Source organism: Batrachochytrium dendrobatidis (assembly GCF_000203795.2).
Source record: "Batrachochytrium dendrobatidis JAM81 unplaced genomic scaffold BATDEscaffold_11, whole genome shotgun sequence".
NCBI classification, from domain to species: domain Eukaryota; kingdom Fungi; phylum Chytridiomycota; class Chytridiomycetes; order Rhizophydiales; genus Batrachochytrium; species Batrachochytrium dendrobatidis.
Window position 1 is genome coordinate 344,245 of NW_006281109.1, and position 21,502 is coordinate 365,746.

Sequence of the window (21,502 nt, forward strand, 5' to 3'; positions counted from 1 at the left end):
TAAATCCATTCTTGATGTGTTTTAGTGATGGTGTTTTTGTTGAAATCTAAGTCCACAATATCCTGCAATATCCAGAAATTCAAATTGTACAGCATAAACCAAAATCATTAGCATTTAGAATCCGAGTTGGATTCGTAATGATCAAGATACTACGAATTGCAGCTATATGCAGATTTACATACCGCATGCCATGGGTTGATCCTTGTCCTATTTTGAAATATCACAGTAAACCAATGGTGTCAGTTGAATAAATTGAACAACACAACATGATCAAGCGATAAACTAGCACGGGGTTCATTCAAAATCAGTTCGATATGAATGGCTTACCAAGTTGATGAATACTTTGGGATGTCCAAGAGCACCACCACCTACAAAACCAATTTTTAGTCTTGACATAGCATGCCACCAATATACTTTTAATAAAAGCAGTCATCTTAACCTCCATCACAGGATGTACGACGAGCTTCGACCCAGGTAATAGGAACTGCCTGAATGAACGCCTGAGCTGAGGGTGGATTCGGCTATATAAACCAGTCATTAACAGTAATTAGCATGATTGAAATGGTTAAATAAAAAATGGATTGTTTTCATCATTCAATCAGCAGATGGACACATTCAAAGTTTGCTTGATACGCAATCGAAATAGGAATGTGGAGCAACTAAAAAGTAAAATACCTGCAAGTCCCAGTTGGTTTGTTCAAATCTATAAATCAGTCGATTACAATAAACAAATAGTCAGTACAGTGTTTTGAATGGCCCAACAGAAAGTATTAGTATCTGATAATATCTCGAGATACCAGTTGGCTTGGAATGAAATCCAACCAAAAATCACTAAAAATGCAATACAACTCCAACAATGACTTCAGCTGTATAAACGATATGAATTAAAGTATCATCACTACAGTCTAGTATCTCACAGAGTGACCATTTCGAATTCTCAAATGTAGTGCAATAGAACAACGAGCAATCAGCCAAAGCTTCACCTAGCAGCATTAATGGCATCCTGTTTAGCCTTTTGACTGCTACTCCAAGTAGTGTCCCGATTGGAAGACTGCGGAACCACTAATTTTGTGACGTTTGACATGGCTCTGCAAGCCATGCGCTGGGTTGTGAGTCTTGCAACAGCAGTTGTACGCAACATCTTATCTGTAGGATTGCGTAATGTGGTCAAGTGCCAACACTCGAGAAATTTGGCCAAAACCAAAATTTGGATATGAAATCCAATACCTTTTTATTTGAACTCGAGCAACTGTAGAAATAATAGCAAAACAGTAATCGTCCAATTGGAATAGTAATGCTTGAAATATTCATGATTGTATAACAGCATTCAAGCAAGTTTGGTCTCGTATTTTAGTTTAAATGGAAAAAATCATGAATAGATTGTGCTGTTGATTTATCAAGTGAGCAGTTTTGTAACTGTTGCCTACTAGAAGTAATCACAGACTTAAATGACCCTAATCCATCTTGAAGCACGTACATTTCTAAAGTTCAGACATTGACAATTATGCGTATCAATCAGTATCTTAAGTTTATCCAACACATGATGGGAAATATGCAGTTTACCATGCATAGTCAAGCCACCATGATTTTTGGTACAAAGAGAAAGTATTTGAGCCCATCGATCATTTCTGGAACATCCTCCCAATTCTGGATGAGTAGAGATGGCTAGATCTACATAAGCACGCGACTGATACAACTGCTCAGAGTCGAGTCCAGTTACAAACGTGCAAAGTGCTTCAGAGATATGGTGGGGTTCATAAACTGGTTGGAATACTAATGGTAAATGCAAGTTTAAACTGTTTTTCAAAACACACTTTGTAACGTAATCCTGCAGTCGAATCATACGCTCCGAATGAATCATTGTTGGTTCAATACATCTTACAAGAATTATAACATGATTGAATCGACGAAAACAATCCATCAGCCTGACAGTAATAAATCAAATATAATTGACAATTTTAATGTTTATATCAAAACAATGGCCAGTATGTGGTCGTGGGAGACAGTCTAACCTGGTAGACAACTTATCGAGATGGGTTGAGTTCAAATCATCATCCGAGGTCTCACAGCATAATAGAGTTAGAGAATACCTCGAAATAGTCATATCCTAAACCAATCCAATTAGAAACCAATGAAATGAATGTCATGGATCAATACTGTACAATACCAAGTGATTGGTGCATATTTAAACAAACCACAGTCCAGTATTACATATCGTGATGATTACTTACTCCAGGAAGAGTTGGTGTAGGCTCAATAGCTACCCGATCATTAGTATTACATGAATTATTTAATAGATAAATGGTAAACCAATACAATACTTCGAAAGACAAGGTTGGAATCTAACTGGACACGAATATCCCAGAATGTGTGCATTAAAGACTTGTTGAACAGGATAGGCACCACCATTGTAATGAATGAAATAGTTCAAAAGTCTAAACTGATAGTTTGTCAATATATCGAATGAATAGCCAAATCAAACAATCAGCAATTCAACCCAGAATAACACTATCAAGTTACATTGTTGAATTTATAATTTATTATAATTTATATTAGGACATGAATGCATGCACAAGCATGAATTATAATATTCTTCAGATATTAAATCGTAAAAATTCAATACATCAACTTTCCACTCTAGTTTCATCATTCAGATCCAGTTTTCAATACAACTGCAGTATATTGCTAGCCATTATGCAATCGACTCTTTCACAACAACTACCGCAATACTTTCCACTCAAACTGAAAAAGTGTGCTGCTCCAGCTGAAGCCTTTTTTGCTTGTTTTGAAACCGAGGCTGCTCCAAATGGTGTAAGTTGCTATCCATATTGTTCATATCCATATTGCATCTGCTTATGTTTTATTGATTATAACTGGCAGGATCGAGATGTAGCACGAAAAGCCATTGCAAAGTGTGGTGAACAACTCAATGCATACAAGGCTTGCATGGACAACTTTGTCGGACCCAAAGCCGCCAGTCGATCTGTTCCAGTGACTGGATGGAGCAGATGGGTTTCATGGTCTGCATGGACTGGTCAGGCTTAAGTATAGATATCAAACAAATCCATAAGATCTAGTCCTGCTCGACTCATTAAACATGCATTTATTCAATCGGAGTTGATGATCTTTTAGTGTGCATTGGTATACTTTTATTTTGGTAGTACGTTGTCATTGGACTCTACAGTAGGATATACTTTCTGTAAGATGGTCAGTACAGTGTCCAATGAACACGACAATAATGTGCGATTGTAGACTATACCCATGAAAAGTTTGTTTTTGACTGACAACATAAACCATTGGTTTGACTATTCTTTGACGTTGAGCTACGGGCAGACTGCACAGCGGTTTTTTGGCCATGCGAGTATTCGAGAGTCGTCAATCCATGAATGTCTGATTGAAAAATCAATTACACGAATGATCCAATCTGCAATGTTTAGACTCGATATCAAATGCAGTCATTATTGTCGTATAATGCATACCAACTCACATAGATACATATGTAGACTGATCAAGTATGCCAAATACACGGTGACTATCAATGAGAATACTGCATCAACACCAGTAATCCACTGTATGGTACCAAAAGCCAATCCAAACCCTAAATACAATCGACTGTCAATTCAAATCTGATATGCAACAACTCGATAATCATATTTACACCTTACCACTGTTGTTGGTATTTGAACCATTGATACTGCATACGATCAGTACATATACAGCAACAATTGTCATGGTCAGTGAATGTGTGAATGCAGCAAGCATAGTTTGTATATACAATCTAGAATCGAATAGTTTTTGGCGACGAGTTGGCCATTGCAGTATTAAAATCACAATATCAGTATCAATACCAACACCAACACCAATACACATCACATACCGATAATTATAGTATCCGATGCAATTATTGACATAGAAACAATGGTGATCGATTCGACGGACACATTTGTTGCAGTATCTGCAATGGAGCGAGTCTAATCTCCTATACTTACAGTGTTTAGATTGCAGTTGTGCGTTCAGTTTGATGTAGTCAATATATACAATCGACTCACACATTACATGCACATACTGTGCAAAACTGCAATGATGGATCGTGTGTTGGCATGTCATTTGTAGGTTTAGCAGATTGAAATGGATCCGGTTTATAGTCTAGTCCGAGCCTGTAGTATTGTTGCACTCTGTTGCCATGCTGTGGAACTGCAGGTGTTTGAATTTTGGACTCGGATGATGGTGTTTCGGTCAAGACCACGTTGTGATGATACGATTCAGTATATAATGACCGGTCGACTGGATCTGACCACATGAGTGCCATGGACAAAACAGATAGTAATACTGCACATGATACTGACCATACATACAGTGTAGTTCGTATAGTCATTGAAGCAATCACGGACATATGAAGAGTTAAGAATACACTTAAACTGACCAAGACATATAGAATAGCCAGTAGTTGACGCGGATGTAATGGCAGTTGAAGTCCGTTTAGTCGAACAGGTAAAGTCATCATGTTGTTGATATCGCTATTATGTATACGAATAGCAGTGTGGTGTTGAACCAGTGAAGTCATTGAATCTACAGAATAATGTAATTTAGACTTTCTAGTCAAAGTTGGTTTCAATATCAACGCGAGTCATTCGAGTGTTTTTAATGACAGTAAAGTATTGTATAAGATTATTGGTCAGTTTCAATATCAATAAAGAATATTTCTAATATAAAATATTAATCCAAATTCAACCATTTTTAATATAAAAATCACAATGAATTTTATGAAATAGAAAATCAAGCCATTGCTTGCATAACATGCTGTTATGTGAATTATATCCAATATTGTGTCAGCCATTTGAATCCAAAACTCGACATGAATTGCCAAAGCTTGAAATCTCGATTTTGTATTGGCTAATCTTTACATTTGAATTCAGATATCGATATTGGGGCAGTTGCTTGCCTGCTAAATACTATTACAACTGCTGTTTTTTACTCCGAGTATGGATACTTCAGACTTTTTTGAAGATGACTTGGTCCAGATGCCAGATACATCGATAAGCATTGTGGCCCACCAGGCCAGTCCGCGACTCGAATTGAATCCAAAGAAACCCTTGCAACTACCCAAAACAATTCAAGACCAGCTGGCAGAAGACTGTATTGACTGGGGAAGCGATGACGAGGAATACAATGACACAATTGAGGCTCATAGCCTAGAAACTCCTGTGCCTCGTACAATACTTTCAACTCGGCATGATCTGGATGATGGGGAAGCATTTTGGGACGAACCAGACAAGCCTTTGGCTACCATCCAGCTTACTAATAGTATGGACACCCACAGTGGAGAACGTGTTGGTTCAAATGTAGAAGAAAAGGTATTTGACCTGCAGGATTCCAACTGCAATTGGGACGAGCTTGAGCTGGATTTGATGGAGTTTAGTTTGGGTGACCAGCAAGACTCGGACTGGAAGGACGCGATGGCCATCCCTCACAGGTCCATAACAGCCTCGTCTTCCAGCGTGTCATTGGATGTCTTGATCAAGGAAGGCACAGGTCATAACCAGTTGGATTCTCCTAATGTATTGTCGATAGACACTTCTATCAATGTTTTGTCAAAACAGCCTCGTTCTTCAACTCCCTCTGGAATGCATTCACCTGCCCTCTCGGCAGTTTCTTCCAGACGATATATGCACAGTCCAGCTCCAAGTTCAAATGCATCTGTTGTAGCTTCAGAGAGTGATGATGAAGGTTTTGATGATATTGATTTTACATCTCAAACTCAGAATCTAGTGCTGCGAAACTTATCCTCCAACGATACAACTGATAGTATCGACCTTTCTTGTAATGATTGTCATAGTTTTCCAAAGAACCGGACTGAGCGTTTGAGTGCACCGTTGGATCGCTTGAAAAAATATGCAGAGAATAATCTTGGAATTAGCTTTTCAGATGATCCTTTATGCCAAGATAATGACTTGGATCTTGATTTTCCAAATACTACAAACGACGAGTCACTTGCTGATCGACTCAAGTCGCGACTTGATTCAAAATTTACAACCCATAGCAATGTAAGCACCAATGCCAAGAGTACTTTGCATCATGACAGCGTGACTCCCAAAACACCGTCAAAAAAGCCAGTATCCCAGCATTCAAAATCAAAGCCGCATCAGCAGTCTGGTGATCGAACTCCTCATCAGACAGTTCCAATCTCGCCTCTTTCAATGGCATCGGTGGATACATCTTATTCCCAATTTGGAAGTATTACTAGGATTCAAAACTATTCGCATCAGATTAAATCACAGGGAAGATCAGTGTCGACTTCAACTCCAACTCGTACTACTTCCACTGCGAGTGTGTCTCGACTACAAACAGCTTCGTCGCTTGCAATAAGACGAACGCCTGCAGTTGTGCAATCTCATCCTATATCCAAACCTACACCAAAAGCGTCTTTGAATACAGCATCCTCAGTAGCAAAAACTGCGATAACACCCAAGTCTTCTGCGACCAAGTCGACACGTCTACCTTGCAGTCGGCTTGCAACTACAACGCAACAAAATGTTGGCAAACCACCTGTTAGTTCATTTGGAGCTGCAAGCACTTCAAATCTTTTACGAAAACCACGTACAAAGGGTCATGAAGGAAATGGAACCGAATTGGATCATATCGAAGATTTACCGGTTGAATCTACTCCACGTATGTCAATATCAACATCTATCAGTTCTATAGCAACTATGACTACTGAAACCAGTAGACTTCGAAAATCTAATGCATCTTCAAATAGCAGTAATGCTATACGACCTGCATGGTCTAATTCAAATGTAAATTTAAGCCATCATCAATCTACTATGCACAACCAAACAGCATACAAATTTTCACAACGGCCACCGACAGCTCGTATTGCGTTTGGTCGAACCATGGGGTCGTGTGGTGAGTTTGATATGCGGCTAAGATGAATTGAATCTAGCAGAATTGTTGTTGTAACACTAACTTGATTATAAATGCGTATTCAAGATGAACGAGACATGTCTCGTAGCTCAAGTGGAATGCTTGGAATGGGTGGTGTGCCAAATTATCGAGCTACTGCAAAGCAAGCGACAAAGCCACCATCAAAGAAAAAGGAAATCAAGAAACCAACATTAATAAGAAATATGGGCGTGGCAGACACCGTTAAAGGCAAGTATACACATTACCATTTCATATATGCGTGTATTGATTTTAGGCTGTAATAGTTTATTCAATTTTGCTATAATTATTCTAGTTGGTGATATGGTCTATAATCCAATACTTCAAGTTTGGGAAGGAAACGAAGCTATGCTATCTGATTTTGAAAAGGCAGTTGTAACACCACATCGACCTGCTTTGATTCAGAATATTGCTGCCTCGAATTTGAAAGCTGAATCGATTGGTGGAATGGTATTTGATCCAGACAAGATGTGCTGGATTGGAAACGAAGAGGAAGCAGATGTATTTGCAGAAATTGAAATGGATATTCCAGATTGTTCCGATTCAGGTAAGTTTGATTTTTCTGTTGGATTGATGGAATAGTACAATACATGGTCATGCTATAGTCTTTGAGTATCAAGACTGTCATATGGAGGCTAACAGTTGTATATTGCTTAAATTTAAATATAGTTTGCACCAAGTCTACAGCCTTTTCTTTATCCAAGGCAACTAGTGAGGGACTATATATATCCGAAGCATTTCATAAACTTTTCATGGGAGTCTGGTATCCACGCGTTGTACAAGATCGACGATTAGTTATGCGTGATATGTCTAAAGCGCATCTATATGAAATTCGAACTGTAAGTAACATGATAAACATTATTTAGCATCACGACTTGATTTTAAAACAGTTCAACTCAATCTTTTTGATTACAATAGATTCTTGAGCACCAATAATAGGGTGCTAATTCACGTTGTTTTTTCTGATAATAAATTGCTTCTTTATTTGCATAGTGATTGTTGGGCTGAAGGTTTGGTGATAATTGGACATTAGAATGTTGCCCATTAGCTTGGTCTCAAATGTGTAGCACTTTTAAGAAATATCGTGTAGCATTGATATAGGCTTCATTCTGAATTAAACTAGTTATGGTTACACCAATAAATCAAACAAAAAACTACTTCAAGAGAATTACAACACCATTTCCTCTTCCTCTTCCTCCTCTTGATCCCAGTGTTTTGGAGCTTTCATGGCAAAATCAGACTTGATCCATGCAACTCCAGTATTGTCGTCAACGGCAGATTTCTTGCCATTAGGCTTACTAGCATTTGTTGCACTACGAGTGTTTTCCTCTTTTAGCGTTTTGATAAATGTTTGCTTGGACAAAACAGGTGCTATTATTGTATTACATGCAGGTTAAATATACATCTCAATCTTGCACTGATATAAATCAATGGTTACCTTCTGCGCTGTGTTTTTGAACTCCGTCTTCTTCAAGCTCTTCAGTACTTCGTTGAACAGCTCTAATTGCATTAAATAGCTGCACGACTAACCCATCAAATCAATAAGATCAGTCATCTACAGTATCTTAATAAAACGATCATAGTCCAGACATACCACCACGAGTTGCAAGCTTTCTAAGTCGTTTTTCATAATCTATGCCAGTATGATCGGGAATAACTCGATTCTTTTCATTGTATGCTTTCCGTTCAGCAGAGAGTACCTTTCTTGCTTTTGCATCCAGCTTTTCTTCATCAATATCCGTTTCAATCTTTCTTTTCTTTGATAGAATGGGTCTCTAGTTGTGGAGAATACAAACGTTAAGCCCAATGAAGTAAATGAAAAATGGATATACTTGCCAACTTACTAATTCTGTGCCTGATGATGCATCATTTGACTTGACTGGTGTATCTGATGTCAAAAGCTTAGAAATGGTTGATGCCAGTTTGGAAGATCCTTTCAATGAAGCTGGCAGATATTTATCGGCAGATGCGCTGTCTTCAGCTGAGATTCCAAAAAACAATTTGGTTTGGCAGTAAAAGGTTAGAATGAGCCATACAACTGTAAACCTGTTTCTAACCTATAAAACCACATACCTTTACAAGATGAAGCATCGTCCTTATTGTCCTCACTTTTTTCATTCATATCATCAGAAAGACAAACATCATCGAGCGTGTCCATGATATCCTCATCATCGAAAGCAGATTGTTCTTTGTCTTCATCAGAGGATGAATGGTATGCTTCAATTGCCTTGCGGGCTGCTTTGTGAGCAGCCTTTGTGGGCTTTGCTTTTCGCTTAGTGCCTTGTTTCCTTGATTGCATTGGAGCCATTTATAACGAAACGATAGTATAAGAATGGAACAGTGACTTTCCAGACAGGTTTCAAGAATTTAAAAAAAGTTTTTCGAGTTTTCCACTTTTTTAATATTTCAAAAAACGTATTTCCAATTGTTAGGGTTGCATTTCTACAAGACTGACATAATATAAAATACAATGAATTTATGACTCTATTCGTCCTACTCCAAACATCAGAAACTCATCAAATATTTAAAAATCAGGTTTTAATTATCCTAAACGATCAGCCATCAAATCAGCCTCCATAAGTTCTATCTGCTTTCTACGATAATCACGAACAGTCGAGGATCGTCCCCTTCGACTCCAAATGCCTGATAAATAGTATACACGTCTTTAGTCAATTGCTATACACTCGTGTTTGATTCACAATCAACTTACCATGGTTGGCATTTTGGCATCAACAATATAGTGGTTATCACAGTGAGGACAGTATTCATCTTGGTCGTCAAATTCACTACGTTGCAAGATTGGATTCCAATCCAAATGCATCCGTATCATGCACATATTTTATCAAAGTTAAACTACTGTCCAACATATCCGGACACATCTACAAGTCATACATACGCTAGATCCTTTCGAAACGTTTTTTTACACTTTTTACAGGCAAATACCATTTCAACAATTTTCCTATTCAAAATGGATACCATTGTATATTAGTCCATTAGCCATTGCTATAAGGAGACCAGCACTTGTTTTTAAAGTAGAAAGTAAAGATGGAGGTGCAGATTGAATGCGCTTTACCTTAATTTATGGTCGGAGCTTTCTTCATGACATTCAGGGCAATCAAACCATTTTTTACAACATGGTGCTCGAATTGAAACCTAGTAGATGAACAGTCCATCCATATATGTTAATTCAACTCCTTGTTATTAAGAATGCATAGCAATGAGCTTGAGCATCGGTTGGGTTGGATTTACAATAAACTGTAGTCGGACTGTCAAGTTTTTTTATTCTTGTCCGACTTGGATAACAAATTGAACCATAGAACGTCACATCCGGTAGTAGAAACAGTTTTATACCTGAGCATTAAGAATATGTTTGCCTGGAATCGTTCAGAATCACATACATCAACCATTGAACATGAATAGGTCGAGTTAGTCAAGTGCCATGAATAGTCTTTGACAAGTCAATGCAGATATAAAAATGTGATGGATAGAGTCTGTTGCTGGAAACAATAGGTGTGTACTGTAAAGCTACTCACACATTACTGAATCAACAGGATTTAAATGAGGAAAAACTCGAGGTTTGACTTTTCAATGCCATTTATTCAGCGTATCGTTTAAATTCTCTGCCATTGAATTACAAACTATTTTATAAATCTTGCACATTCTCTCCATCTTCAAGTCTTATTCAAGTGAACAACTACTCGATTTCATTTAGTTTAAAAAGGCAACACATTCAAAAATTGTCCAGTAGATAGATATCAGTGAATAGATGTACTTCAGCATCACAGAGTGATGTCCACACCTATACGAGAAATGGAAAATGCGTTTCAATAAGTAGGAAGCTGAAAAGAATGTAGACTAGACAGGATATAAACAATGGTGCAATATAAAAACAATGAGTATGCTTGGAAGAAAAATAGATAAACCAAGACCGAGGCAAATACAAACCAACTGTTGAATGATTCAACAATGTTGGTCAATCTCGAGGTTATTTGTCAAGATGAGAATCTTTGCTAGTCAAAATGCCAATATACACTGCGCGCATCCAAAAGTATAGGCTGAAAGTAAAAAGCCAAGATTAAATAAAAATAAGCCCATTCCAAAAAGTCGTTGATGGATCTAGAATGGCCAAGGAAAATGTCAAGTCTGAAAAAAACAGAAACGCCCCAGCATAAAAATCACGGATACAAAGTAAATATGACTAATGTGAAGGACAGGTAGGTAAATAGGTTGTAGTGGTGGCATCAAATATATACACGATTAAATCAAATAATAGTGAATTGAGTAGAGTAATAAGGAACAAAATAAGAGGGTAGAATGGGTATACGGATAAAAGATCCAAAAATAACAAGTGAAGATTTCGACAACAAAAAATGACTGTTAAGATGACAGAAGTCTCGTGTTGTCTTACAGTCTCTTGCAGAATACAATTAAAACATGCCATTCATGCCACTACCCATGCTGGATAGTACACTATTGTTGCCATTCATACCGACAAGTCCAGAAAACGACGAAGTCTTGTTCATAGAATTGCCCATACCATGAGCAAGACCTATATCATTGTAGCACTGACCAGGTCCAGATAGCATATTGATCGTGCCCATGCCACCAAGACCATTAGACACCTGATTAAAATGATCGCGCAAGATCTTGGTTTGAATCCGTTTTCCATAAGGAGTGTTGCGAATAGAAGGCAGAATCGGACGAATACACTCTACAAGTTGCAAACGCTGAGCAGGCTCTGCGTAGTCCAGTGATGTCTGTACAACATAGTTTGCATAGGAATCACGCAAAAGCTTATCCAGTCGCTCCTTGTTCAGCAACTCATCAATCAGCAGTGCACGGGTCTCTGAGCTAGCAACGCGAATGCATTTCTCAATGACATTAGAACTAAACTTTTGGACAGACAAAAGACAGATGTTGCCTAAAAAGCGATGGACAATGGCTTCACTGAATTTTATCTCGGCAAGATCAAGAACATACTGAACAACATAGTTTCCAAAGGGATCTTGAACAAGGGTAAGAGCATGATAGGTAATTTCAGCAACAAGCTGCACACGCTGTGAATCAGATGCATGATCGATGCAGCGCTGCAACACACAGCAACCATGGCGATGAGTTGCAATTTCAGTGCAGTGCTTTCTGACGGCATTATAAATAAACTGGTTATTTTCGTGTGAAAGACGGTTTAAACACTTTTGAATAACATGGTTTCCATTCAAGTCCTTGATGAGACTCACGACATTTAAAGCAAGAGCACGCACAACAGTAGATATTTGATGATGTGTAGAAAGAAATTCGATTAATTTCTGAACCGCTCGAGTGCCATGCATGTTGAGGGATACTGCAGCAAGATCAGGAGCAACGTGCTCAACTAACATGTTACGCTGCTCCTCAGTACAGTACTCAAGAAGCTTTTGACACAGATAATTTCCAAATGGATCTGTCATGAGCTCGGCAAAATTGGGGAAAATCTCGACATAAATCATATCAAGATGCTTCTCGTTCTGTTCTTCCAGCTTGCGCTGAAGGTATCGACAGCCGTGCTGATCCTTGCTCAGTACTGAAATCTGTCCAACAAGATCCTCAAGCATAATGCTGGAAAATCTGCTAGCTTCTTCTTGCGAGTGCTTTTTTTGCTTCTGCAAGGTGGCATGGAACTTGAGAGCGTTAAGATTGCTCATATTTGCAAATGGAAGTCCCTGCGCGTTGTAAGGAAGACCAGAGTACATCATGTTGAAGCCGTTGTTCATGCCACTCATACCAGATTGACTATACAATGCAGCTGCAGTCTGGGGACTGATTCCGCTCATGCTAAGAGCATTAGCATTTGGATTGAACTGCATAGAATTGTTGGTGTTGTTTATTCCAATAGGATTGGACAGAGAAGATTGCATCGATTGAGTACCATTATTGCTGAGTGCACCCATGTTCATGATGTGTGCAAAATTGCAACGATCACCGCGAGAGCAATAGCCTTGCAAAAAGTAGCGACAGATGCCATAAGAGCCAGGAATGGAAGCTGCATCCAGATCACCACCAGAAGCGGTCATTTGAGACTGAGCAGCGTTTTGCTGCATCATCAGATACTGCTCTTGTTGCTCAATCAAATCTCCCAAAGACCCATTGATTCGAAAGGCACCCAGATCAGGGGAAGAAAACGATGGAGCCAGAGCCGTTGGCTTTTGTGGATAAAAGGAAGCATCTCGTAACTTTTCAAAGCTCGGCGTGTCTGATAAACCAAAAGCATTAGTTGAAATAGGTAGCTGAAGATCAGACGAGAAACTACCAATTGAAGAAAATCCAGACGTACACGAGATTGAATTAGATTCTCCAGCCATGCCACCCACTGACTTGGATGTGGAGTAAGGTACAGTTGGCCAAGCAGTTGATGAATAAATAGAAGACTGGGCTACAGTGGACTTTTGTTGGTGAAAGGAAGCCATGCTCCCAGTCGAATAGGACTCGCGACGTTTCAGAATAGGCATTTTGGGTTCGTCAGACGAAGTGGGGAAAAAGCTACGAGAATAGGCATTGTTGAATACTGAATCGTCGTCTAGCATGAACTTGTCGCTAAACTGATGAGGAATAGTAGACTCGGCTCCACTCTTAGCCTCACCGACAGTGGGAGTGCTAGATAAAGATATACCATCTGCAGAAGGATCAACTCCATTATTTAATGTAATGTGACGCGAGCCTGAAGGACGAATGAGGTTTGTGTCGGGACTAGACAATCGAGAACAGTAAAATATGGAATAGCAGTTAGAGTCGATCTAATAGTAAATTCTTTATCAAAAACATCACTCATGCACCTTTTGTCAGCTCTTTCCAAGGACAAACGCTCCATGCCCCAAAGCAGTGTCAAGTCAGCAGAGCTGTTTCTTCGGACCAAAGGTATAGCTTTGGATGATGGATATGGGATGGACAAAGCGCCGGGATTAACAACAGGAGAGGGACCATCAGAAACGACGGAAAGTCTAGCAGCGGGAGTTGAAGATCTACGACGAGAATCGTGAGCGGATAGCAAATTATGGTTGTCTTTGTTCAGATCTAAGCCATGTCCAGTAGATAGTGTGTTTGTAGAACTGTCTTGAACAAGCCCGGTAAAATCAAGACCAGAAGCCAACGAATTAGAAGAGTTGAATCTGTCTTGCACAGTGGAAGTGGCCGCGGCTGTAGGAACCTGCAAGCTGGCATTAGTGGCCATTGTTCCAACTGGAGCAACAGACCTCAAGGTTGAACCAATTGATGGACTAGTAGACTGTAGTAGATCAGTATAAACAGCAATGTTAGTTTCAACAGTAGGAGCGGAGATAGTTGTGGTACCACATTTGCCCATATCTGAATCTAATAGTCGGAGATGGCAAAGTAGGCAAGCAAAAAACAAGAGAATGAGCACGACTCAAAGAAAACAGCAACAAATAGTGAGGATGAGTGAGCTATAGGTTAGAAGCACAGCTACATTTTGCATTAAGAGCGGAACAAGTTGGTTGACCACTCGGCTCGCTTGCATTTCAATGCTCACGACGCGTTTATTGATCAACCCAGTATTCAAGGCCATTAATGGGGTCGCTAGTATTAATCCCTTCGGTATAGCCCAACTCAAAAACGTGTAGCAATTCAACTGTTTTTAAAAGGTTTCAACCCCAGTCTTGATCCATGCAAATATTTTGGATTTACCTTTGTATTCGATGCAAAGGCCATAGAAATCTGGCAACAGGGTTCTGCAGCAGGAGCAGCATGTGGCATGGCAGTGGCAGTAGTAGAAACAATGGGATCTAAAGGAACCACCAGAGCAGACGCATGTATTGGGCTGGGTCGTAGCTGAACCAGTTCGTCATTTCCCACAGTGCTTATAATAGTGGTTTCCACGGACGTACTGGGTGGACATACCTCTTGTTCTGCACTGCCATTGACTGGATGACTGGAATGGCTAGATCTAAGAATGTGATCTTGAACTAAAAGGTCTTCTAAAGCAGATGCAGCATTCCTATGAGTCGTACGACTGTCTGGAGAGGAGCTTTGTAGCGCATTAGAAGACCCCGTATGCTGTTGAGTGAATCGATTTCCAATCATTATTAATCGGAATGGTTCTGGTTGAGAAATAAAACCCATGTATATCGAGTAAACAGATTATGTAATGGTCAAGTTAGATTCAGTACTTTTAAAGCATCGTTTAGTTTGTGCTGTCAAGCCAGGGTTATAAACAGTTCATGCACTCATTGAACTGAAAGGTTTAGAATGCCAACTTTTTGGCTTGATGTTCATCTTTGGTGAAAAACTAGTTCATTGCTATCTGAATAGTGAATGCACTAGATATCACTTGGGTTTTGATACATTTATAAACTGAGCATACCTTGTGTCTATATAAATGATAAAGATTAACTGCCGACACTAGATTATTTCTTTACTGCCTAGTTCAAGATGAATGGCTTCAAATTCAGATTTAAAATTTAGGATAAAGCGTCGAGTCTGCAGTGTTGGTTTAGTAATATACGAACCCAAGATTTAGAATATAAAAAGTGAATTGGTCGCCTTTTGTAAGTCAACTCGTTGGCGGGGTTAAATCTGTTGCTATGGCAGCGTTGGATGGATGCGGAAGAGGTCGAGGAGCACAAAGGATCCAGTATGTCAAATACTATTATCGCACATTTTTGCTTTCTGTATTTCAATCACTATCATGCCATTTGACATGAATACAAGGCGGAGTTGGTCGGAGTCGAAGCATCACATGGCGTTGGTAATTGGCTTTCCATATCGTGTCGTGAGCTTATTTTCGTCATTCAATCCAGTTTTCGTGAAATAACACTATCTACCATCAATAAAGCCATACACCGTATGTTGATGTACACATCTGCAATACATCATGGTGTTTGTCTTGATTCAAAACTAACATCCTTGTTCAACTGTCAGTCTATACTATGTTGAATAGTATCACATGCTATGCTCTATTTTATAAGCGATGAGTTTGCAATAAAATCTCGCAAACAATGGCATTCCGCTTTCATAATGTATATTATTGTAAAGCAGCATTCGAGTATCTGGTTATTTGAAAAAGGAGTGTTCATATTTTTATGGTATTGATTAAATGATTTCATTAAAACTGGTTGATCTGTTTCATAAGCCATACAGTGCCTCCTTTTTAATCACCGACTATTGAGTTGATTATATTTCAACATCAACATTATTGTTTGTCGTTTAAACTCGAGTATGCTATACCTCGGTTTCGTGGGCACTAGCAAGGTTTTTTAAATCTCGCTCCTTAGTGCTGGCTGCATTCAAAAATGTTGGCTTTACAGCCGTATTCACATAAAATAGAACACTATCTTGTAGTCACTGCCTCTATTTTGCTTCTGAATATACAATGGTTGGATATTTGTTGCGTATTTCTAAGAAATTGACTGCATTGCCTCTTTAGTTGGCCTTGCCAACTATCCTGTGTCTGGAATCACACACTGTACAAAACCACTTGGTTCAATCCTCTGCAGGGTTCAAGAACATGGAGCTCTATACCTCGCGACATTGCTGTTTATTGAACAATTGACAGACCATGTTTAATCAGTGAAGTTGTAGCTTATGAAATGGTATGTTGTCTAGAATCAAATGTGCATTGGGAATGTTCTTGCAATGCCATTGTTTAGAAAATATGGAATATCAAAGCACTTACAGCTCCATTAACCTCCAGACACAGCGACCATCATATAATGCAAACTATAGTGATATCTTTTTTTGGTAGTTATTGTACAATCACCAGATTGACCCATTTCAATCCGGATACCGAGCTCAACTGTTTCCAACAAAACTACAAACTCCTATATTTAAAAACTTGCAGATATGGACACGATCCAATCCAAGAACAAAATCAATCTTGGAAATGCAAGTGTTGTTTCCATGACAATCAGCCAATTCTTGTAGCAGAGTTGAAGATTGTACAAGTGTCAAGAATGCACAGAGACTAAACATTCGCTCAGCTATACAAAAGTGAGCAGAGAAAAAGAACGATATTGTCCAGTAAACTGCCATTTATCACAAGACTGTTTATTGCAAACACTTTTGTTTTATGTGAATCCAGCGGCAAGTCGTAAAAAAAGTCGGCAAGAATCAGCTACAAAGTCGATATGCGATGCGCTTTTTAATATTTACAAATCTTACCAGAATCATTACAGTCAACCTGAAATAAAAATAATAAAACCTGCTCTGACTTGACAAAACTTCTAGTATTGACAGTGCCAAAGACATGGAGTTTCCCAGATGGACCTTTCCATTCAATAACAATCCGATTAAATTTGGAACACTTACAAGTGTAGGTATGCATTTGACGCCTGAGCATATAGCCGAGAATCCTTCAGACTCGGCCGATTCACCAAACCAAACCACACTCAACCCTGCTCAAGCCTTGGACAGTATCAGTGGCGGCTTAGCTAATCCAGTGTTTATTCATGAAAATATCAAAAAAAGCAAGTTGGGTTTATCCATAATTAGCATGATTTGATGCTGTTTGGGATCTTGAATATCAGTGCACTTTGATCGATCCACTAAACCTCAATATTTAAATATCATGTATTGGTTTGTTCTAGGATATACCTCTTTGTCAAAAATAATCAAGACTTTTCCTCGATCGTATATGTGGGAGAGGCGAGTACTGCCCAAAAACATACATCTCGACATTGGGTCTATGGTGAGGTGTAGACCTTGAGTTGTCATATTTCAAAGTATTACTATTCTCACAGTAAAATGTATTCCATGCTATCTGTTTATAAAACTCGTTACCAAAATTTACTCGTTGGAATCCAACTGCAATTAGCTTGCATACTATGACGCATCCTATTACGATGCTTACGTGCCATTACCTCTTCTAGATGAGCTTGTTACTGAGCAGATTAAAATGGAATTTGAATACTACAAGTTTGATTATTTGGATGGCAATCGTCTTCATTCTTGGCAAACTCCGGATCGTCGTACTACATGGCTAGCACATCCGACAGGACAACTTCTCAATCAATTATGTGTGTCAAAAGTATTCTTATTTAATCTTTGATTTAAACAATCTATTTAACATGCATTGCATTATAGGTATACGTAAAATGATCAACAATGATCATTTCATTCATACCTTTTCTACTCATGGAAAACTCAGTGCTTTCCATGTTTTTGATACACCCATTTTGCAAATAGTATCCTCATCATCCACACTATCAGTAAATGGCCCGGATCATCTAGAAAATTCTAATGGTATAGTTGTAACTGAATGGATTTTGGCTGTGCATTTACCGCCAACTCACAAGTCACCTTTAATCTTCAGATCTCTTTGCAGTTAGGACCTTTCAAGGAGCTCATTTTTTTAAACTAGAACTTGACAAAAAGGGAATGGCATATGCAGATCTTAAACGAGAGTTTGCCATGTCACCTCACGTACTCGATTTGACTTTTAACCCTGTCATTCCAGGCTATGTCGCATCCATTCAGCTTGGCGGAACAGTTCAGATTTGGGATGCACAACATGATGGGTTGAGTTGTTGCTTTAAGATATGTTTTAAATGGATTGATACAGTTTATTTACCAATCTGCTACATTTTGCATAAAAATACATTAGGATGACAATGTGGCGCAAAGAAAATCCTAATTCAGATACATTGACAAATTATCAGTTGTGGAAATCATGTCAGTTTGGCGTTCATCCTCGTACACTATTGGTCGCACATTCTAAGCAAGTAGAGATTTGCGACTTGAGGGTATGTGACGCTATAGGCAATGCGCATTTCTATAAAAGCATTACATGAAATAGCTATTTGTGATGCATAATGCTGTTTTATTCTAATTGTTTTTTGCACATGTATGCATTTTTGGATAACTAGTCACCTCCAAAGTTTCCCATTTCAAATGTATTCAATGACTTGGGACCCAAAGAATATATTACTGGAATGGACCGTAATCCGAACTCACCATTTGAAATTGCACTGGTGACGACTGATCGTGCTATTGTAGTTGACACTCGTTATACAAAATACCCGATGCTGCACTGGGGACTGAATCATCCAATTGAGTATCAATTTCATATAAAATACCTAAACAATTTAGGCAATCGAGACTTGCATCAATCTGGAACAAACCATTTAAATTGTAAGTTTATTGCTTGGTGCATAAAAGCTATTTTATTCAAATTTAGTATGCTCATCTAATGCTTCATATCTGCTTCAACCATACTCGATTGATTTTATATCCAACTAATATTAGCCACATTTGCAACGTGGAGTCGGACTCAAACGGAGATTTTATTTTATGACTACGAGGCTACTAAATCGAATCCACCAGTGACTGTAGGGGTTCAAAAACTAGTATCATATCCAACACATCCACATGTTCTTTTCCCACCAATGGAGACCATGCCTTGTTTGCCAAGACGTAGTGATGTCAAACATAATGATCATGAAATAAGCCAAATTATTCCACCATGGGCACCACTAGTTGGCTTTGAAGTTATCCCAAATATAAAAAATGATGGGTTTACTTTATTGCATCTAGCATGTGACGGAGCGCTTTACGCCCAGGCATATGGTGTAGATTCTACTGCAGACGATAAGCATGATCAACACGACACAGCTTTGGAAAATAATCAAGTGGAACAAAAACTGGATAAGCTCGAGTCTAGTATTTATAAAATTGAAGTTAAAAATTTGGGAAATCAAAAGATTGAAACAGGTACAATTAAAAGCCATCGGCTTGTAGATATGAGGATCCTTTCACAAAGTAAGTTTTTATTATTTGGTTGCCAACGGCTTTATTCAAAGTACCTTGCCAAGCAATTTGTCAAGAGAATGCGGATTTTAACTGAAACTGGTTTTATTTTATAATCTAGTAACTAATGAAATCATACAAGACCAGCTTCTTAAAGATTATTTTAAAACTGTTGATGTGACTTCGGATATTGTGCTAGATGGCACAATTCAAAATATGTAAGTGCTGCGCCGATTTTATTTGTTTGTAAAGTGCATTGTTTGGGCTAGATAGATATTGGTACTCATTCATTTGAGTATTGATTTTGTAGACGAAACATATTCGCAACCCACACAAATTCAGATCAAGCTGATACTATTTTACCGACACGGGCGTCACTTACGAGCTTCTATAGACAGCTTAAAGTTTTTTTGAGTGATCCAACTACCAAGGCAAAGTTTCCAGATATGACGATATTAGACCCGGGCAATCAATTTATGCTTTTTGGTTTCAACACTGACCTGAAACCACAAACACTCAACGAACTCAAAGAAATGATCAAGGGCATCCTTATCTGTGATGAGTCACATGATATGACTCCTTCTAAAGATGGATCCCTCCTTATAGGTGATCAAGCTAGCATTAGACTTTTGGCACGAGATATGTGGTTTTCTCGAATGGTAATGATTCCTACTAAAACCACAGTGGAGAGTCTGGGTGATACTTCCATAGCAAGTGATACTGTAAGCGATATGGTCTCTGACGCAGACGAAGCGCAATCCGTGCGGGGCGACAATACAGATTATAGATCTGACTCTAGCAATGATATCCAGTCGACTCAACCCGATAAATCAACACCTGTCCGTCGCTCATTAAAGGCATCGCGTTCATCTCAAAGGCCAACACAAACAACTGATACGACTCAAAGCATGCCACCAATAAATGGTTTGCTACGATCGGCAGACACAGGCAATCCAATTATTAAACCACCAGCTACCTTTTGCACACCACTATGTTCAAAACCCTTTAAAATCAGCGGGTCAATATCTACATTCAAGGACATGTGGGATCACCCAGAGTTCTATTACGATCCCAACGCAGTATCAGAAAACTTTAAGCACGGAATGAAGCAAATAGTGGTGGATCCTCGCCAGAAAAAACGAAAATTAAACTCGAGTCTATCAGCTGCAGAAGGTGCGGTTGTTGGCACTGGTGCAAATGGATCAAGCCAAACCATGTCAGCACAAAATGTATATACACAGGAATGGGCAAGTCAACAGACGGATATGGGTGGACCATCATCGGTATCGTTGTTTGAAGCTTTGGAGAAATCAATGTCACAACCTGCTGCACCTATGATTCTTTCAACAATGAATGCAAGATCTACTCAGGCGGAATCCAACTCGCAGCCTAATGCAAGCAATTCAAATAACCTTGCCGTTGGTGGTAGTAGGGTTTCTGGAACGAGCGCATCGCAAAACACAGCACTTGATCAGAGAATATCGAAATCACAAACTACACTAAAGCATGGTTTTGGCAATTCTCAGACGCCCAGCTCGGCCAAAAAACAAAAAAAGTCGCGTACAAAAGGATTTTAGAATATCGAATTGTCTTTACAGCGTATTCATGTCAAACGAAACACCTTTGTATTACTTTTGCAGCCATCTTTTCTATTTTTGAAATACGCAATGTACTCTAAAATCTTAGATATGCTTGTGTTCTAGTTCAAGAAAATAAAGATTGGAATCTCAAGAATAAAACTGGTGTTTTCATGTCAACTATTTAATGTTTATTTTAAAAGTTGTGGATTGAACAAGCAAAGAGTGCATTGAAGATGGAATATGAATTTCAT

The 21,502-nt window shown here is 38.8% G+C and overlaps 10 protein-coding genes across 10 annotated transcripts; 5 read left to right on the forward strand and 5 right to left on the reverse strand.

Annotated features, from left to right (window-relative positions):
- Positions 1 to 174: 174 nt before the first annotated feature.
- BATDEDRAFT_26853 (uncharacterized protein) lies at positions 175 to 1,861 on the reverse strand (the record flags this gene model as incomplete). Its single annotated transcript, XM_006681006.1, has 6 exons — positions 175 to 207; positions 328 to 368; positions 440 to 521; positions 676 to 703; positions 984 to 1,146; positions 1,564 to 1,861. The coding sequence occupies 6 exons, from the start codon at positions 1,859 to 1,861 to the stop codon at positions 175 to 177; spliced, it is 645 nt and encodes a 214-aa protein (XP_006681069.1).
- Positions 1,862 to 2,694: 833 nt separating this feature from the next.
- Positions 2,695 to 3,045, forward strand: BATDEDRAFT_91004 (uncharacterized protein; the record flags this gene model as incomplete). Its single annotated transcript, XM_006681144.1, has 2 exons — positions 2,695 to 2,811; positions 2,881 to 3,045. 2 exons carry the CDS (start codon positions 2,695 to 2,697, stop codon positions 3,043 to 3,045), a joined length of 282 nt encoding a protein of 93 aa, XP_006681207.1.
- A 104-nt stretch (positions 3,046 to 3,149) lies between these two features.
- Positions 3,150 to 4,564, reverse strand: BATDEDRAFT_26854 (uncharacterized protein; the record flags this gene model as incomplete). The annotated part of the gene is made up of 3 exons (XM_006681007.1): positions 3,150 to 3,253; positions 3,488 to 3,569; positions 4,067 to 4,564. 3 exons carry the CDS (start codon positions 4,562 to 4,564, stop codon positions 3,150 to 3,152), a joined length of 684 nt encoding a protein of 227 aa, XP_006681070.1.
- A 418-nt stretch (positions 4,565 to 4,982) lies between these two features.
- On the forward strand, positions 4,983 to 6,929 carry BATDEDRAFT_91005 (uncharacterized protein; the record flags this gene model as incomplete). Its single annotated transcript, XM_006681145.1, has 1 exon — positions 4,983 to 6,929. One exon carries the CDS (start codon positions 4,983 to 4,985, stop codon positions 6,927 to 6,929), a length of 1,947 nt encoding a protein of 648 aa, XP_006681208.1.
- Positions 6,930 to 6,974: 45 nt separating this feature from the next.
- On the forward strand, positions 6,975 to 7,875 carry BATDEDRAFT_91006 (uncharacterized protein; the record flags this gene model as incomplete). Its single annotated transcript, XM_006681146.1, has 4 exons — positions 6,975 to 7,182; positions 7,235 to 7,486; positions 7,609 to 7,778; positions 7,858 to 7,875. 4 exons carry the CDS (start codon positions 6,975 to 6,977, stop codon positions 7,873 to 7,875), a joined length of 648 nt encoding a protein of 215 aa, XP_006681209.1.
- Positions 7,876 to 8,069: 194 nt separating this feature from the next.
- Positions 8,070 to 9,284, reverse strand: BATDEDRAFT_35763 (uncharacterized protein). Its single transcript, XM_006681088.1, has 5 exons — positions 9,013 to 9,284; positions 8,784 to 8,920; positions 8,534 to 8,714; positions 8,378 to 8,464; positions 8,070 to 8,310 (listed from the first exon to the last, which is right to left on the reverse strand). Exons 1-5 carry the CDS (start codon positions 9,245 to 9,247, stop codon positions 8,108 to 8,110), a joined length of 843 nt encoding a protein of 280 aa, XP_006681151.1. The 5' UTR covers positions 9,248 to 9,284; the 3' UTR covers positions 8,070 to 8,107.
- Positions 9,285 to 9,640: 356 nt separating this feature from the next.
- On the reverse strand, positions 9,641 to 10,311 carry BATDEDRAFT_13278 (uncharacterized protein; the record flags this gene model as incomplete). The annotated part of the gene is made up of 4 exons (XM_006680928.1): positions 9,641 to 9,725; positions 9,836 to 9,898; positions 10,013 to 10,092; positions 10,291 to 10,311. Coding segments are annotated over 4 exons (249 nt in total), but the record flags the coding sequence as incomplete, so codon positions are not given.
- A 311-nt stretch (positions 10,312 to 10,622) lies between these two features.
- BATDEDRAFT_37298 (uncharacterized protein) lies at positions 10,623 to 13,307 on the reverse strand. Its single transcript, XM_006681114.1, has 2 exons — positions 11,348 to 13,307; positions 10,623 to 10,794 (listed from the first exon to the last, which is right to left on the reverse strand). The coding sequence occupies exon 1, from the start codon at positions 13,275 to 13,277 to the stop codon at positions 11,367 to 11,369; it is 1,911 nt and encodes a 636-aa protein (XP_006681177.1). The 5' UTR covers positions 13,278 to 13,307; the 3' UTR covers positions 10,623 to 10,794; positions 11,348 to 11,366.
- A 4,187-nt stretch (positions 13,308 to 17,494) lies between these two features.
- Positions 17,495 to 17,974, forward strand: BATDEDRAFT_91007 (uncharacterized protein; the record flags this gene model as incomplete). Its single annotated transcript, XM_006681147.1, has 2 exons — positions 17,495 to 17,614; positions 17,741 to 17,974. 2 exons carry the CDS (start codon positions 17,495 to 17,497, stop codon positions 17,972 to 17,974), a joined length of 354 nt encoding a protein of 117 aa, XP_006681210.1.
- A 2,688-nt stretch (positions 17,975 to 20,662) lies between these two features.
- Positions 20,663 to 21,406, forward strand: BATDEDRAFT_37299 (uncharacterized protein). The gene has a single exon (XM_006681115.1). The coding sequence runs from the start codon at positions 20,712 to 20,714 to the stop codon at positions 21,246 to 21,248; it is 537 nt and encodes a 178-aa protein (XP_006681178.1). The 5' UTR covers positions 20,663 to 20,711; the 3' UTR covers positions 21,249 to 21,406.
- Positions 21,407 to 21,502: the final 96 nt, after the last annotated feature.

What these genes read in the sequence shown, in the direction of transcription:
- BATDEDRAFT_35763 (XM_006681088.1), bottom strand. Translation starts at nt 9,247, where the DNA reads ATGGCTCCAATGCAATCAAGGAAACAAGGCACTAAGCGAAAAGCAAAG. An exon ending in CATCATCAGGCACAGAATTA is followed by an intron (nt 8,715 to 8,783) that starts GTAAGTTGGCAA and finishes CTCCACAACTAG; the next exon opens with AGACCCATTCTATCAAAGAA. An exon ending in AAAGCTTGCAACTCGTGGTG is followed by an intron (nt 8,465 to 8,533) that starts GTATGTCTGGAC and finishes TTGATGGGTTAG; the next exon opens with TCGTGCAGCTATTTAATGCA.
- BATDEDRAFT_37298 (XM_006681114.1), bottom strand. Translation starts at nt 13,277, where the DNA reads ATGGCTGGAGAATCTAATTCAATCTCGTGTACGTCTGGATTTTCTTCA.
- BATDEDRAFT_37299 (XM_006681115.1), top strand. Translation starts at nt 20,712, where the DNA reads ATGTGGGATCACCCAGAGTTCTATTACGATCCCAACGCAGTATCAGAA.